The sequence below is a fragment of the Dryobates pubescens genome, chromosome 21, assembly GCF_014839835.1.
Source record: "Dryobates pubescens isolate bDryPub1 chromosome 21, bDryPub1.pri, whole genome shotgun sequence".
NCBI lineage: Eukaryota > Metazoa > Chordata > Aves > Piciformes > Picidae > Dryobates > Dryobates pubescens.
In genome coordinates, this window is record NC_071632.1 from 5,756,896 (window position 1) to 5,774,524 (window position 17,629).

At 44.3% G+C, this 17,629-nt stretch overlaps 1 protein-coding gene across 2 annotated transcripts in view; it reads left to right on the forward strand.

Moving 5' to 3' along the window:
- The first annotated feature begins 5,803 nt into the window (after positions 1 to 5,803).
- WDR37 (WD repeat domain 37) overlaps positions 5,804 to 17,629 on the forward strand; it is a 36,729-nt gene continuing 24,903 nt past the window's right edge. The window contains exons 1-4 of one of the 2 annotated variants that reach the window (XM_054171247.1): positions 5,804 to 5,953; positions 10,649 to 10,680; positions 14,366 to 14,543; positions 16,845 to 16,941. In XM_054171247.1, the coding sequence (XP_054027222.1) occupies positions 14,406 to 14,543; positions 16,845 to 16,941 (235 nt within the window). In that variant the 5' untranslated portion in view covers positions 5,804 to 5,953; positions 10,649 to 10,680; positions 14,366 to 14,405. The remainder of the gene's footprint in view (positions 5,954 to 10,648; positions 10,681 to 14,365; positions 14,544 to 16,844; positions 16,942 to 17,629) is intronic. The other variant, XM_054171248.1, reaches the window with a different exon arrangement.

Here is a 17,629-nt window from a genome sequence, read left to right on the forward strand (position 1 = left end):
CCCGCAGCGCCCACGTCACAGCATCGCCCGATCGCCCCACCGCGCCGCGGGCTGCTCCGGCCTCGCACCAACCAGTGACAGGTAGGGGAGACGGCAGCTCAGCCAACCGCCACACGGCCAGGCGGACCAATACAGAGAGGGCATAGCGGCGAGCCGGCCAATGGGAGCGGGGGAGCCGGGTCAAGCCGCAGCCCGGCCCAGCTCAGCTCCTTCCGGCAGGGTGGGCGACAGCTACCGGTAGAGCTGCAGCTCCCTTGGCAGCTGAGGTTTCGGGGCGCCTTCCGTCATCGAGGATTGCGGGATATGCCGGGGCGAGCAGCCGCACGGCAGAACCTGCGCCGGGGCAGACGGGCAGGCGTACCAGGCTGCGGCGAGGCTGGGTGGCGATCGGTGCGGTACAGGCCTAGCAGCCTTCAGCGCTTCATCTGCAGAGCGCCCTGCGTTGCAACGCGTTGTTGCTGGGACTTGCAATGATAGGTGGTGCCGGTATCGTGGGAGCTATGGGTATTTCTAACGCTAAGCCCTGCTGTCTGTCTCTTACCCATCCATGGAAACCGAAGGACTGCACTGAACCATAGAATCGTTTGGGCTGGAATTAAGATCATCAGGATCATGAACCCAGCACTGCCAAGTCCATCACGAAGCCATGCGACTAAGCACCACGTCTGTGCATCTTTTAAATACCTCCAGGGATGGTGACTCTATCACTGCCCTGGGCAGCCTGTTGCAGGGCTTCACAATCCTTTTGGTGAAGAGGTTTTTCCTGATGTCCAATCTATCTCTCCCCTGGCACAACTTGAGACCATTTCCTCTTGTCGTACCACTGTTAATTGGGAGAAGAGTGTGACACCCACCTCGTTAGGACCTCCTTTCAGGTAGCTGTGGAGAATGTTAAGGTCTCCCTTGAGTCTCCTTTTCTCCAGACTAAATGACACCGTTCCCCTCAGCTGTCAGTCCCAGCTCCTACAAATGTAGTTCCTGGACTGAATTTCTGATCGATTCTGAGAGCACTCTTTCAGGTGGATGCCTGTAGAGTCCCTGGGCATTTTGACAGTCTAACACTTTTAATCTTGGATATTTTTCTCTGCTCCATAGTAGCATCCTTTGAATTAAAGAGGTTAAGTGTGTGCCATACAGATCACAGCCTGGGGAATACTGGCCAGCTGACTCCCTTCACTGCTACTCTGCTTCACAGCTACTCTGTTAGTAAAGATCTGCAAATACCTAACTAGTTCTGTCCCTCAGGGACACAGAAAGAAAAATCCCATTTCTGAACAAGGAATCAAGCACAGGCAGTATGTGAAGGTGCACTGCTCAGGTATGAGGGTTCTAGCTATGCAGAGATACCCAATCCAAGGGAACTAATGTATCAGCCTCTGCAGAAACATCACACACCATAGATGAGTATGTCCTGAGCAGGACTTCTCTTGCTGGTTTATTGCCTGTTCACAGGGTTGGATTTATGGTTAGATTCCACAAAAGGCCTATAAATGATACTTTACATGTCTTGGAGGCATCCCTCTTTCTGTCTGCCCCTCAACTCCCATCTCAGCATTTTAACCTGATAGCTCCTGTGGCCAGGCCAGATGGCCTGTCATTTAAGGATGCCATTAGCAGAACAAAATATTTAAGCTGACAGCTAGTATCTTACTAGGGGGATATCTTACAGGGATTTCCCTGTGCAGAGCTTGATGAAAGAAGAGGGAAGGCAAGAGGTGGTTTGAGTGGAAGCCACTTGAAATCAGGAGAGAGCTTAAAATGTGCCAGCTGCTGCATATCCCTCAAACTACAGCAAACACAACACATGGACAGTAATACTAATGTGATCATAGTGTTATTAATCACAAACAGAATCATTATCACAAGGACATTAATAATAATGAAGATGCTGTCTCAGAAAGGACTGAGTCACTGTCTAGCATGAGAATGCAGTAACTGCAGACTGGCCTTTGCAGAAACCGCCTTCGCCATGCTGATCACTCGCTGCTTGCTTTGTTACAGGTGAAAAAATCCATCAGATATTTCTTCTGTCATTCTCCTAATGTGAATAGGTACAAGCTACACAGATCTATCAAAAACATTTTAGCTGCTGAGATGGACATGCAAGCCAGTATCTTCTCTGAAGGCAGCAGAGTCAGCAACCAGCTCTCCTGAGGGGGAAGAAGCTCTGCTGGCATAGAAACTTCCACCCTAAAAGACAGAGAGGGCTCCATACATGGGACACAGCTGGAGTATGACATACACCAAGGAGCAGATATACACAGTGACATTCAGGCTGCACAGCAGAGGGATACCAGGAAAAGTCTCTATAGATAATGGAGAAAAGATTCCACCCCACCCCTAGTAAGGACTTTTGAGAACTTCTGTACAAGCACTTCAGAACCTGACTGTCAGAACCAACACTGCTTCCTGTCTGGCACAAAGGACTTCACCTGGAGCAATGGCAGTGAGCACCATGTCTGACAAGTCCTGGTGGGTAACAAGAGGTAAAACAAAGCAGCCAAAAAGGACAAAAGAGACAAAATAAACAATTTTCACACAACAGACAAGGGAGAAGCCTTCTAAGTGTTTAACCAAAGGCACTTTCAGGATCAGGTGCTTTATGTAATCTGTATCATCTTTCCTCTCACTCCCCTCCAGCCTTGCCCTGTACCTTCAAAGAGAAGCCATCTGAGTTGAAAAGAAAACATCCTCATTTTGTAAGGGCAAAACCTCCACACTTGGATTCCCTCCAAATGCACAGAAACATGCCTGCAGTGACATATATCTGCCTTAGAAACTGATTTAAATATGTGTATGCCTTGAAGTCTGATGACTGCTTGCAAACACTCCACTAACAAGGTAAAATCAGTTTCTGTCATCACTGGGAAGTCTCTCATTTCACATGAAAATCCAACCACCTGCAAATCACTGTCAGGATTTTGCTGTCTGCTAAGATAAAGGGAAATTATACCCTCACCAAAGTGGAGGAAACCAACTTAGTTCTCCAGCAAGTTAAACAAGAGGATGGTAAAGCACAGGATGAAGCCAACACTGAACAAACCTGGGCTTTGACCCCAGCTGAGAACATACAGACTCTTGAGATGTGTCTCCTCACTTTTCAGCTTTGCCAAGGAAAAGAATTTTCCCCCCAACCCTTCAAATCCAACCTGCCTCTTTTTAAGCTTCCTGTTCATTTGTTCTAATGCTCAAGACCTCCAAATCACTGTTCTCAGATACAGACCTATCTGTGTTCCTGGGCTCTCTGAGGAATCCCTCTTAGAAGTCTCCTCCTGCCCTGGAGTCATAACTCTGCAGAAAACGTTTGTCCAAGTGATCCACTTATGTGCAGAACAAACAACAGCCTGGGCTTTATCTGAATTGGGAGGAAAACACCTCCCAGTCCTGACTACTCTGCTGTTGTTTACCTGACCCTTCTTTCTTAAAAGACCTATTCCAGGAAAATGGGTTTGCTTCATCTCTCTTCAGAGAAGCCAGATGGCTTTGTAGTAGGATGTTGTATTTGCATTTCGTTTTGCTACCTCAAGCATAATGGAAAGTGTGCTACGATGGACAGCTTCCAAATGTGTTTATACAGCATAAGGTGATGATTAATGAAACAGGAAACAACTCTTTTAGGAAGAGGTATTGGGACATTTCCTATCTGAAGGAAGAAATAATCCTTGAGTCCTTTTCTCCCTTAGACCTGTTTTTATTTTCTTCTTTCTTTTGGTCTGAGCTCTGGAGAGGAGGTTTTGTCTTTCCCTGCTACTTTTACAACTTTGGAAAAATCTTAATTTGGGAATTTCAGCTATTATTCTGTTCTGCTGCTGGTTTCCTAAGCCTTGTATCTTGTCAAGTCCAGATGTGGGCCCATCAGCAGGTTTGGAAGGTGATGTCCAGGACAACCTAAATGTTGCAACTCTCTTTTCTGTAATGACTATTAAAAAAGCTCCTCAGCTGTTGGTATGATGCTAACTAGTACTGCCCCCATTCCCTAGGCTCCTGTATTGCTGTTTCTTGCTTTAAAACAAGTAGCTGGTGAAAAGCAGGTGCAGCACAGTGCCTGCTGCTCTTGCAGTGCCATGACAAAATGAAACACGTTAGAGGTCTGGACTGACAACAGGACACTGGCTGTTCTTTTCTCATGAGAAAGCAAATGCATCCACAAAAGGACTGTCACTTTTCATATCAGACTCACCCTGTCTCAAGGAAAAAGTTGTTTAAGTTCCTGTCTTTCCTTACTGAAGTATTTTGCATATTTTTCAGGAAAAACATGGCCATTTCTGTATTGCCTTTTGTTGCTATAGTGTGAGCTGCTCCAGAAGGTAAGAAAGCTGCTAAGTGTCTTCCCAAATGTGAATCTTTGTTCTCTCACCGGACCTTCTTTTTTCCTTTGTACTTACAGGTCAAACTGCTACAGTACAATAGAATTATATCAGGATTAAGTAATTTTGTTAGGAATTATGAGGCTTAAAAAAAATGTTCAGTTAGGAACTGAATAGCTGAGGACTGGAGTTGTGACTTGCCTTAGATGGCTGCAGGAATGGCAGCTGCACCGACTGTGAGGAGAATTCAAAGGATCACATAGTGGCATTTGGTCAGGTTGTGTTCAGGCTTCCTCCCACACAACTCTGTTCTACCTTCTGTCCATCTTCTGCCAGTTCTATCTCCCCTCTCTCTTTCCCTCCTTAAAGCCACTTAGGTATTTGTTTTGCTCCATTCCTTTCTTGTTTTGGTGGCTTCAAAGAAGGGAACAGGCTAATCTTAGAGAATGGTAGAATCATTGGTTGGAAAAGACCTTTAAGGTCTTCAAGTTAGGCTGGTTGTCTTGCAGAACAACCTCCAGTGGTGAAAAAGATGCTTGTAAAAAGGTAAACCACATTACTTTTGTCAGTGTTCATACAGCTGCAATTAAGACATGACTGCACAGAAGGAGGCAGAAAGGAAAAAGAAGACAAAAGAGAGCAGCAGGCGTACTTGTCGCTGCAAAGTACATGAAAAGAGAATGTAATATTTTCAGCTCTCACTCTGAAGCACATGTTCCCCTGGCCTTTTCACAGACCTCTTCTGAGGCAGCCAGATAATCTGCAGGAAGAGAGAAAATAATTAGGCAAAGGCCTCTTTTGACTTTCACAGTCTGCTGTAATGAATAAGAATTTTAGGTGAAGGTTTCTTCCAAGTGTTAATCAGCAGAGGAATTAATCACATTTCAATTATGTATTGTAAGCTTCAAAGCGAGCAGCCTACTCGCAGAACAAAGAGCTTAGCTTTGATTCACTGCTTCTGTGCTATCGCCTGCAGATGCAGTAGAAAAAGTCCAGATTTGGTATCTCACAGCCATTCTATATTAAAAAGTGAGGAATTCCAGCGGTCGTTCAGGAAAGCTTTATCTGCCTTGGCAGCCCACGGTGGTCCACTCGGGCAACAGTGAGGACGAAACACAACTCAGCATGAAATTAACAGCCAGGAGAGCCCGGGCTGAGAGCCAGCCACCGAGGTGCGGGCGGGCTGGTGGCAGCGCTGCCGTTTGTCTCCCGTCCTTCGCGGTCTGGCAGGGCCTGCTCTGGCCATTTGGCTTCTGCGGTGGGCTCGTCTACCAGCACTGACGGCACCCACCCCAAACGAGCCGTCCGCTGGCGGCCCGTGCCCCGTTCCTGTGCCGCTGCTGAGCCTCGGGGCAGCAGCCGCCCGAGGCAGCGGGCGGCAGGCTAGGCTGGGCTGGCGGCGAGCGGCGGTTGCCCATCGGCAGCCCATCGGCAGCCCATTGCCAGCCCGTCGCCATAGCGGCCCCCGCTTCCGCCCGCCGCCGGATGTCGCCGTGAGGGCTGCTCACCGGAGAGGCGCGTCCCTGCTGGAGCGCGGCACCGGCTGCTCTCTGCTACCGTTGCCCCACCTGCCCTCCTCCTTCTCACTTCCCCCGCCGCCTGGGGCCCTGCCCCTTCCCGCCTGCCGCCCCGGCTGTGGCTGACAGGTGAGTGCTGGGGGCCGCTGCGCCCCCCGCCCCTCTCCCCCCAGCGGGGCGCGGACCCTCCGCCATCTTCTGCCCGCCGAGTCTCCCCCCACAGCCGGAGGCAGGGGCTGCCCCCAGGGGCTGCGGGAGCTGCGGGGAAGGGCTGAGTCAGGCCGGGGCGTGGGGCGGGAGGGCCGGGGCTGGGGGTCTCGGGGAAGCGCAGCGGGCGCTACCTGCGCGGTGCCGTCGCCTCGCCAGGCCCGTGGCGTAAAGCGGGGCTCCTGCCTCGGCACCCACTCCCATCCCGCCCTATTCCCGTTTATTTCCCTGCGAGACGATTTCCACGTTTTCTTGAAACCTAGTAATTGAAGATAAGCCCTTCTGCCTCTTCCTCTGGGTGGTGGGTTGGGGGTTTCAAAAGATTTGTTCCTCTAACGCTTGCAGCCCGAGGCCGTAGGGATGGCTCCAGGTCTGCAGACAGTGAAAACAAGGGTGTCTGCTCAGGAGGCTCTGCTCGCTAACTTCATTTGTGTATTACTGCATATTCTAAGGACAAGCCAAGTGTCATTAGTTTACAGATAAGAGTTCAGAACATACCACACGTACAGATGGAGGAGAAATGAAATTCCCCAATTCCCTGAAGTGGGGCACAACTGCTTGAGGATGGGAAGTGCCATTTGTGGAGGGATGGGGTAGGTCTGGCCTTCGGCAGCGGGAGGATGACTTGGAATCGTCTGTGAGATGAATAAAAGTTACATCTCTAAAGAGCCATTTGCAGTGTTTCTGTCTGTGAGCTAAAAACCATGAAAGCAAATTTGAAGGAAGACTTAGTGTACGAAGAGGTTGACTAGATGTTAGCTTCCAGTTCTGAAAGGCTATTAAGAACAATAAAATATGCTTATGCAAAGGCAAGGCAAACTTTCTCAAGTGAAGCCCTGAACCGTTGTTCAATGACACATCTTGGTGTTTGTGAGGAGAGAGAAACTTCTGTGTGTGTTTCTGTACCTCCTTTTACATCTCCCAGCTTGTCAAAGTTTGTTTTGTTACAGCACTTGAAAACATGCCTTCTGTAACAGTAATCCATGGGAGACGTGCCTAAAGAACTGGTGGAGCAGCTTCTTTGAAGTGATTCAGTGTCATTGGGTACACCTTGAAATTACACAAATGTCTATTGTGCAGGCACCAATTTTGCAACATCACTGCAGCGTTGTTCTCCTTAAGCAAATTTCTCAAACTGTTTTCCAAGCAAGCCTGCTGTTGGCATTTCTTTGGTGATCTTTTTGAAAGCGAGCTGGTAACCTCAAGAATCCTCAAGTATGTTTTCTAATGAGTGGCTTATATCAGATAAGATCTTGTGTGTGTGTGTCAGCCCTATCATGCCCAATTTTTAATCTTTGTGTGTTGTGGACTTGGGCAATATTTGAAGGAAAGGCACCTGCCCCTAATCTGAGTTTGTCATGTTAAATCTAAGGGTAAGTCTTTCAAAGATGAGACTGTCTCTACAATGTAGACATGCCCTCACAAGACAAGCTAGTAGCCTCAGCTCCAAGAGTTGTGAATGACTTGTTCTGGATGCCACTGCTTCAAACCTCTGTGGGGAGAATCTGTTCGTACTGTACTGAGGAATGCGCAGGAATTGAGATGGTCTGACAAGGCCGCACCAGAGGATACCTCAAGAATGTGCTGTACAAAGGTTACTGGTGCTTCAGAAAAGCTTACTAAATGTATTTTGTGTCAGTTACATGCTTTTGTTGATGTCTGAAGCGGTAGAAAGATTCTGATTTGCTGGCAAGTAACATATTCCCAAAGGAAGAGCAATGATATTAGAGGTCACTCCGCTTGCATGAAAGCATAATAGCAATTTATCCAGGACATTGATAATAAGTCCCTAAGCATTGTTTAGAGACTAGCACAATAAGATTCTGGCATCTGAATGTGGTGCAGTGCTTCCTTAAACAAATACCTGGTTAAACTGCATTTGCTCTTGAACTTCCTTAGGATTCCTCACCCTGAGGTTTTGTATTTGCATACCTGTGCACGCATGCATGTAGACCACTTCTAGGCAATTAGGGATTTGTTATACAGGAATGGGAGCTAAAAGGTCTGTGAAACAGCTAAGGAAATAAAGTAGCCTCCTTTTAGGATTTCACATATTTTAGGATTTAGCCAGCAGTATGTAATGCAGCAGGAGCAGATGCTGTCTGTCTTCAGTGAAGTCAGCTAATCAGTACTGGTTAATAAACCCCAGTATGCTGTATAGTGACATGCAACTCACTAGTGTTAAATGTAAGATTATTTTGTACCCTGTACCGTCTAAACAGGTTGAAGCAGTGAGCACACTCATAGGTGGTACAGATGTCAAAGGAAAGTTGCATGCTTTCAGGACATCAGCAGTTTCACCTGACAGCTCTTGATCTGGTGGACCCAGGCAGGTATCTTCTATATTCTAAATTAGAGAAAAGTCACCCAAGTGTGATAATTATTGTTGTTTAATATTAGTTAAGATAAGTCTGTATGGATGAGAGTCTGGTTTCTTGCTGTAGCAGACTGTTTGGCAGTCAGGGTCTGTACTGCATTCTGGTGTGATTGCAGCATTTGCTGACATAATTGAATTAGGAAGATCAAAGCTTGCTTGCAGCAGAACTGGGCTGGCTCAGGCTTGGATGTTGGTGTTAGAAACTTGCTTGGAGTAGGTGCTTACTAGTGCCTTAAGGCTCTTATTGTTGATTTCCAGCTGTATAATGTACTTAAAATTCATTGGTGCATCTTCTTTACTATGCTTTGTGTCAAAGGAAGGTTGTCAGCTTTTTGCTGGATGCTTCTTCCACTTTTTTGCATTTCAAGGAACATCCTGTTTGTTTGAAAGGATACTGCATTAAATTTAGGGGAAAAAAATCACTGTTGTAATGCTAGAGTGGATTTCATTAGCACACTTGTCAGTGATTCTAGCACGATCTGGATTAGTTTCTTTCCTAAATATGTATTTTTATCAAAACAACTAGTCTTACAAAGCAATCTGTGTAGCCTGATCTTTCTCAAGTGTGCTGTATTCCTGGTGCTGCTATTGAATTCATGGCACTTGAATGTTCAGCAAAAAAAAAATTGTTCACTGCATACCTCAAAATGGAAGTTTTACTCATTTAAACTTTATTGCTTTGCATGTTAATAAAGGTTGCAGTGGCATATGTTGATATTTAATTCTCCTTAACTCCTGAGTAATGCTGTCAAACTGAGTTACATGTAATTAAGAACTTGATAGCTATGATCATTCTCCTCTCTCTCCCCTTTCCCTCCCTGCTTTGTGGACTCCCCCCCATGTTAATTGGCATTTTGGTATGTTAGGGCTTTAATGTTGCACACAACAACGACTGCTGGTGTAAATAGCCCTCTGTTTCTTACACAGTATACACTGAAATTTTGTTCTGAACCCTGCCTGAAAATAAGAGACTTGCCTGAGAGATTTAGGAGCTCGTACACATACAGTAAAACTACTTCTGTGGTGTTGTGGTCATTAATATTTTTTTTCTTCTGACAGTGTAATGAATAAGTATGACTACTGCTAAACTCCACACAAAATGGAGCGGGGACTTCTTGCGTAAGGGATGTTGCTGGGACTTCCTGATGCTTTCCCTTTACAGACTGGAGTGTTGTCCTGAATGAACAAAAAAGGAAATGCATCACTGTAGCCATTCTCTCTGCGCTCTGACACTTAAACCAGATTGTCTGACTGCCCCCAGCAGCATGCATACCCCAGAATTTCTTTCCTTTGAGCAGTCTGCTTTTCTGTTGTTCAAGTGTAGAAGTAGGAGGCAATAGAGCTAGTTGATTGCTGCAGGGATTTTCAGTCCTGTAAGACCAGGGTGTGTACTTTGGTGCCATTTCTCTGCTGTAGCGGAATAAAATAGCAATTGGTTACACATCTGTTCTTTACTGCTACTCTGTTGAAGTATTTCCTGTGACTGAATACACGGTAACATCTGTTACAGAAAGGTAGGTGGCAGAACTTTAATTTAACACAATGTAAAATATGCTGTGAGTTTAATTAACCAGCACAACTGAAATAGCCAAGTATCTTTGCTTTTAGAAAGCAGTACTCACCTGTGGACTAGGATGTTTTCTAGGACATCTTCCTCCTCTACTTCTGCTGATCGACTTTGTCAGAAAGTCCTTTGGTAGGGCTCTCCTGAGGCTTTGACAGATGATTGTGTGAAGGACACTATGCAAACGTAGCATTTTCCAAAAGGATTGAGAGGATTAACTCAGTGAAGTCTCAGAAGCTCACCTTTTAACAGTGCAGTGCTTGTGAACTGCCACAGTTAATGGCTATAGTTTAGTCATGCAACAATCACCCTCTTTTCTGTGTGTTTCCTTGGAAAGTACTTTTATTCAGCTTCCCCCCCCTCCCTTTTCTTTTGATTGTGGATTTCTAGCTTTTGTGAATTTAGCTTTATCTGAGCCCCACACTTCTTTTCAGAACCCATTAGTAACAGTCAAAAGTTATGAATAACTAACAATATTTGGTGGGTCATTTGGAAGCATTGTTCCTTTGTTTGACTGGGTTTTGGTGCTTCACCTTGCCGTGTGTTGATGTTTTCCCTCACTCCCCTCTCCTGCCGCTAGCGTATGCTAACTACAAAGTTTCAAAAATGTGAAAGTCTGACTGGTTTGTATACTACTGACTGCCTCACTAATCAATATTTAATATGGTTTTCATAGGATATGTAACATGACACTGATATTCTGGACAGGTAATTTTCGTTGTTTGAAAACCTTACATAATAAGGGGAATCAGGTAACTGCTAGAAATGAGCACCTTTATTAATTTAATCTTTGAAGCATCATATTGCCAAGGATCTGTTTTGCAAAATCTACTCTTGAAAACCTGCAGCTTCTTACTGAGCTGAGCATCAAAATAGTTCTGAAAAGTCACAGTAAAGATTAAATATTTAAAGGGACACTGTCACTTTTTAAACCAGGGTTTGCATCCTCTGTTACTCCCTTACTGAAAGGCTGTAAGACTACTTGGTGAAATTCAGAGCAGTATTGCAGGCAGTGAAGCTAGTTGCCTTCAGCTAGAAGCCTTCAGCTTCTCCTTCTTATCCTCTGCACATGCCTGCTTGTTGCCTCTTTGGTTGCAGTTTGCTATGGCTGTGTGCACCGTCTTGCAGAGCCTGAGGAAGAGCGTGCATGCTTGCTCTCTCCGGAACAGTGCATGAGAGATGTGGTCATGCTGGTGCATGAGGAGAGTGCTGCTATTGTCCATGCCACTGGCTGCAGATGAGGTGCTGCTACCAAACAGTTCGAGTAATGGAGGTGTTTCTTACCTAAACATCTCTATTTGCTTACGAGCTGTGAAAGTAGAAACTTATTTGTAGTTAATGTGAGAATTTCACTCTGTAAAAGGATCGTCTGATGCATTTGACTGTGTCCCTTTAAATTTGAGGTGCTGGCATATACAGCTGCCAAATCTGTAGGCATCAATGCTGAGTGGTGCAGTTGATTCACTTGAGGGAAGGAAGCAGTCTGGCAGTGAAGGACTCTGGGACACTGGTGGATGAAAAATTGAACACGAGGTAGCAATGTAGGCTTGCAGCACAGAAAGTCAGTTGTATCCTATCCTAGCCAATGGCACAAGGAAGACATGAACCTGTTGGAGCAAGTCCAGATGAGGGCCACAAAAGTATCAGAGGGCTGTAACACCGCTCCTGTGAAGAAAGGCTGATAGAGTTGAGGTTGGTTGTCTTGGAGAAGAGAAGGCTCTGGGGAAACCTTGTTGTGTTCTATCATTAATTAAAAAGGGCCTACAGGAAAAATGGTGAGACTTTTTACCAGGGCCTGTAGTAATGGCACAAGGAATAATGGTTTTAAACTAGAAGAGAGTAGGTTTATACAGTGAGGGTGGTGAAACACTGGCCCAGGTTGCCCAGAGAAGTGGTGGATGCCCCGTGGCTGACAACACTCAAAGTCAGGGTGAAGGGAGCTCTGAACAACCTGATCTAGTTTAAGTTGTCCCTGCTGACTGCAGGGTATGTTGGATGAGATGACCCTTAAACGGCCTTTCCAAACCACTCTGTCATTTTATGAAGCAATCCAGAAAAGGATATTTGTTGATGAGAGTCCTCTCAAATGAAGTTCCCTGGCAGCAGAGGGTGAATGGCAGTTAGCACAGCTAAACCAGAGCCTGTTAGGCATAAACCACAGTAGCACCTCTGTGTGCAGCTGGAGCTCAGCAGCCAGCTCCAGCAGGAACTGGAAATCAGTTAGTGTTTTGTCACAGACCATCAGTGAAGCAGTGTTAACGGATTTGTGTTATTACTATATGTAACTATGTGTATAGAGATATAAAGTGTTTTATCATGTCTGTGTGTGCACACAGAGTTTGGTGCTTTGGGCCTTAAAAAGTAATCCCAGACACTGCAGAGAGCAGTAAACTGCATGCCCCTGAAAGAGTGGTTCCCAAGGGGAGACAGGAAGGAGGATGGAAGAGAGGTGAATATACATTTGAGATCTGATCATGTTTTGAAAAGAAGCAGAAATGTGAGAAGCACTGAAAACCTATTCCAAATTCTTGACAGTATGTCCAAGAACAGGAAGGTCCTTAGTGAAGCCCAGGAAGCTGGCAACAGCTTGTTTATGGGATGGGCTTTTAAAAGTTTCCATCCTGTCTTTCTGCAGTAGAGGGATCTAGCCACAGTGAGAAAAGAAACCTAATCAAATAAGAAATGACCTAATGGTGGTTCTTTCTCTCCTTCTTTAACTTTTGACTATAGCTAATTAGTTACTGCTGATTAATCACAGATCAAAAGCTCTGATGGGATTAGGTGCAGGGGAGAGCTGTGCAGAGTCTAGAGGAAATGAACAAAAAATCATTTCAGTGCAGTACAAGATCCTGGTGCAACCTGATTTTTATTTTAGGTCCACCGTGGAATTGATGTCAGGTTACTGGAACTTGTGTGTTCCAGAAGCTAATTAAAATACCAGTATTTTTTTTTTAATGAGGAATTTTGAGGATGGATGTCCTCACTAAGTCTAGTCTCATTTTGATATAGAAGTGTAGATATCTTTATATATTTTCATTATTTGATATCCAAAGCACATCTGAAGCTGTTTGCATTCATGATGCACACTGTGTTTTTAGCAAGGTCTGGTTTTCCTTGGCTTTATGATCTGTTAAAAAGCTGAAAAGACCACGTGAAAGCCACCAAACTGATTAATGCCTAATCTTGTTCATAGTGATGGTGCTCATTCCTAGCTTGAGATCCAGTGCGTTGGTGGATCTTAAATTGGAAGTGGCCCTGGGTTTGGTTTCATTTCTCTCTGATCAACTCATTTAAAAGGAAGCTCAGTTGCTTGTTAGCTTTGCCAACTCTGCTCTCCTATTTCTCTGCAGACTGTTGCACATATTTGAAGTTGTAATTGTTGTTTCAGAAGTAATTAATGCTGGAGAATGAATCTTTGTTTTATTCTCTACGTTCATGATTGCAAAATTGTCAGCAATTAACCCTAAACCATGAGAAATTTTTTAGCAACTGGTAGCCCATGAAATGAAAAAATTTCTATTGAATATCAGCTTTAAATTAAAAGGAAGTAATTCAGTGATGAAATGTTTGTAAAAACCCAAGAGTTTGATAGTAAAGAATGTTATTCTCCACCTTTCTACAAGAAATCAAATGTCATTTGATTTTTCTTAAACAGGGGAAAGCAGTGGGTCGTGCATGGTAATATTAATCAGTGATACTGTCAGGTGGTTTTGGGGATATTAAATTGCATATTTGGCTTTAACTGCCAGAAATTAACAGCAGCAACAGCCTGGTAAGCCAGGTGCACTTTCAGTCTTCTGAGTTCATGGGCACTTCTGCTGTCAAGAAAGTGAAAATCAGCTGCCAAAACTGGTGGGAAGTAGTTATTCAGAACTTCAGCCATTACAATTCATTTCTGCTTACTTGTAAGCAAGCTCATCTATTCAATTTGGTAAACGAACCCTTATTATTGCATAATGCATTTGTAACCTGACAGTGTCCCTGAATTATCATGTCTGTTTGCTTTCATTTTCCTGCTGGGTTTTAATTTTGCATGCATTTCAGTGAAATACCATATGCATAGTAGTTGTTACCTGGAAGCGTTTTGGTGCTGTCTCTGCTTAGCGTTCTCCAAAATGGGCAAGGCAGTGGAATTGATTTTCCCTTTGTGCAGGTTTGTTAGCCAATGAATAAATAACCCAGAAGTGATTCCACTTTATTTGCATATGTGCATATGTGCTTTTGAACTTAATGTTGTTTGAAGAACAGCTGTTAGTGATAGGGATCCCTTCTTAATCCCCACCTAAACAACTCCAAAGTTTAGTGGAACTAAACATTTCTGTTTTGAGAAGAAAAAAATAAACTGTGGTCAGTTTGGCACAGCGATTTGTTAACTTGTAATACCTGTCCTTAGTTTGTCATAGGAGCCTCTGTGAAGCTGGTTTTTTGAAGTAATGCCCATAGAAAGTGGAAGTTGTGCATCTGCTCGGCAAGCAAAGCAGAAACGTAAATCGCACAGCCTTTCCATCCGGAGGACCAACAGTTCCGAGCAGGAGCGGGCAGGACTGCAGAGAGACATGTTGGAAGGGCAGGTAAGGTCATGCTTACTTCCATAAGAAAGCAAAGAAGTTAAGGAATGGAACATGCCCACTAAAGCTGCAGGAACAGCAAGCTTTGTAAGTGCTGGCTGTCTTTGGAGACTGCTGACCTGGAGGCTGATGCTGCTTCAGGTTGAGTTTGGACCTGTGGAGCTTTTCGTCGGCTTTTGTGCTTTCTTACAGGAATGATGAAACCATGAAAAATAGAGAAGAAATAGACTATTAATTCTGCTGCACCTTCCCTTCTTCCCCTTAAATTCAAAGATTGATTCTTGATTTCATAAGTTTGAGTTTGATACAATAGTAACCCAGGAATATGAATAAACTGAAGTATGTGTTATGACCACTCTGACAGGGGAGGTGTTAGAATGCTCTGCTGCAGGCCTTTCTATGAAGGAAACAATTGCAGCCTGCTTGACAGGTGTGAGCTAACCGAAGGCTTTGGGGCTGGGTTGGGGTTTTTATTTATTGCTTTTTAAAACTGTGTCTCAAGTGAAAGTGTGATCTTACATGTATTAAGCTTGAGGGAAAGAACAACAGCCACAAACTTTGGTAGTCTCTTATCGTGCCAGCCTGTGTAGTGAACACAGCCTGTGTGGAGCCACTTGGAGTGTTTCAACTAACAATGCTGAGATTAACAGTAGGTGAGGCTCCTAAAGGGCATGCTTGAAGAAGTGCTGCCAGAGATAAGCAAATACCAGTTTGAAAACTATTTATTGTCAAATTGACTACACGGTGTTAATGTGGGCCTGGCAAGGATGGTACAAAACCTGATTTTTATCAGAGATGGTTTGGCCTGCTAACAGTGTTTGGCTCTGACACATTTCACTTTCTGACTGCAGATACTCTGAGGGGAAAACCTTGTGTTTTCTCAGTGTTGTGACGTTTCAAAGAAAAGGAAATCTATTACTCAGTAAATTGCAGCACTGATTTCCTTGGAACTAACAAGTTGTTACTTCTGATCATCTAGAAGTTGGATAGAAAACTGTTCATGTGCTGGACTGCTGCAGCCCTACTTCAGGAAGGAGGTGAAGGGCAGCTGAGAGACCCAAGGCATTCTGTCACTTCTGTGTAGTAAACCAAAATTTTAGGCTGTTTTAGTATTCTTATTAAACTCTGTAAGTGTGTTATGCTTATTATGTTAATGTCCTTAATGTTTTATGTATTATCTGAACAGCCAGTGGCAGATTGTAATGAGCAGAGTATTAATGCCCCTTCACAAGTGAAGCTGTACACCACATGAGATCTAGATAAGTCATTTTGCAGATAAACAGATAATGTTATTACATGGTAATTAGAGAGTAAAGGAAGTGGATGTGGTTTACTATGCTAGTTAATTTAGGACAGGTTTAGATTTGCTAGCACATTCAGGGTCTGAGTAGTGGATTGAAAGCCTTTCCTCACATCTCTTCTGTTTCAAAAGCTGCAGGATAATTTAGTTTCTTTCATAACCTCACTCTAGGTGATCCTGCTCGGGCAGGGGGGTTGAACTATGTGATGTTTTGAGGTCGCTTTGGACCCCTACTAGTATGTGATTCTGTGTGGAATTAGGTAACTGAATTGGAAATTCTTCTTCTAACATCAGTGTTTCTCTTAATAGTGATTCATTTGTGTAGTATTCTTGTTTAATAGATTTAGTTTCAAGTTGATTTTAACTGACATCTGTCTCACATTCTGCTTGACAAAGTGCTGTCTGAAGGGAGAGACAGAGGAAGTTGCAGAAAGGAAAACCCTAGAGGGACGTAAAGAGCTGTGCTCAGAGTACCACTTCTTGGAGTAGCTGTGAAACTGGTCTGAAACTGAGTGATGCACAAAACAGGTGTGCTCTGCAGGAGGACTCTTTGTGATTTCTTTTGCTTTTCTCTTAAAAACGGATATTCAGAAATAACTGATAAGATGGGGATCGTGGCAGGCTTCTCCAGTTGTTCCTGAAGGAGATGCTGGCTTAGCTGAAGGCGTGTGCTGCCCTCTGGTGGCCACTGCGCGCACGCTGCCTCCTGATTCCGTCTGTCGGAATGGGACTACTGTCTTTCGGTTTGGGTTTGCTGAAACACGTAAGAGCAGAAGCTCTGAGCATCCTTAAACTCATGTCGAGCAATAAAGTTCCCTCGAAGTTGGGTGGTACTTAAAAATGAGTAATTGTGTGATGCACCAAGCTTTTTTTGTGTTTCTACGCCTTTAATTTTCCTGCTTGCTGGGAGATGGAGAGAACATTAAAAATAAGTTTAAGCTTGAAGGGTAGCTACATGAAAAGCACATCAAGGAAAATAACATCCCTGTATTTTTGTCTTCTAGGATTCTAAACTACCATCCTCTGTCCGGAACACGCTCCTTGAACTTTTTGGACAAATAGAACGGGAGTTTGAAAACCTCTACCTTGAAAATTTGGAATGTGAGTTATCTGGTTCACAGCAATTTATGAATTGGTTGGATTTGAGATACAGTAGCACCAGTTGAGATGCTTACAGTGGCTACTGTTGTGTATAATTAACATCGCTTTTCTTTGAGGCGTTGAAGAATTGTTTCGAACTTGCAGCCAAAGGTGGAGTTACAGTATCACAGTGTCACCAAGGTTGGAAGAGACCTCAAAGATATCAAGGCCAACCTGTCACCACAAACCTCATCACTAGACCATGGCACCAAGTGCCACATCCAATCCCCTCTTGAACCCCTCCAGGGATGGTGACACCACCACCTCCCTGGGCAGCACATTCCAGTGGCGAACGACTCTCTCAGTGAAGAACTTTCTCCTCACTTCCTTAGCTCTTCCACACAAGCAGTGAGAACTGATGTGTGTTGTCCTCTGTGACTCTTAGGCAGGGAAAATGAAAGGGTTGTCTCCTGGTCAGTGTAGGCTCTGTTCTATACCATGTTCATCTGGTGGCAGCTGTGTTCAGCCATTGAGTTGGTGGCTTTGCTGTTTATTTGCAGGATTCATTTTAATGATATAATGATATAATTTTAATGCTATAACATCAGTAAGTAAAGTTGGAAAAGTGTCTTACTTGAAAGAGTGTAAAATATGGTGGCTTTGGATGACAGTTCTTAGTACACTGCATAACCAGCACCTACAACTGTCA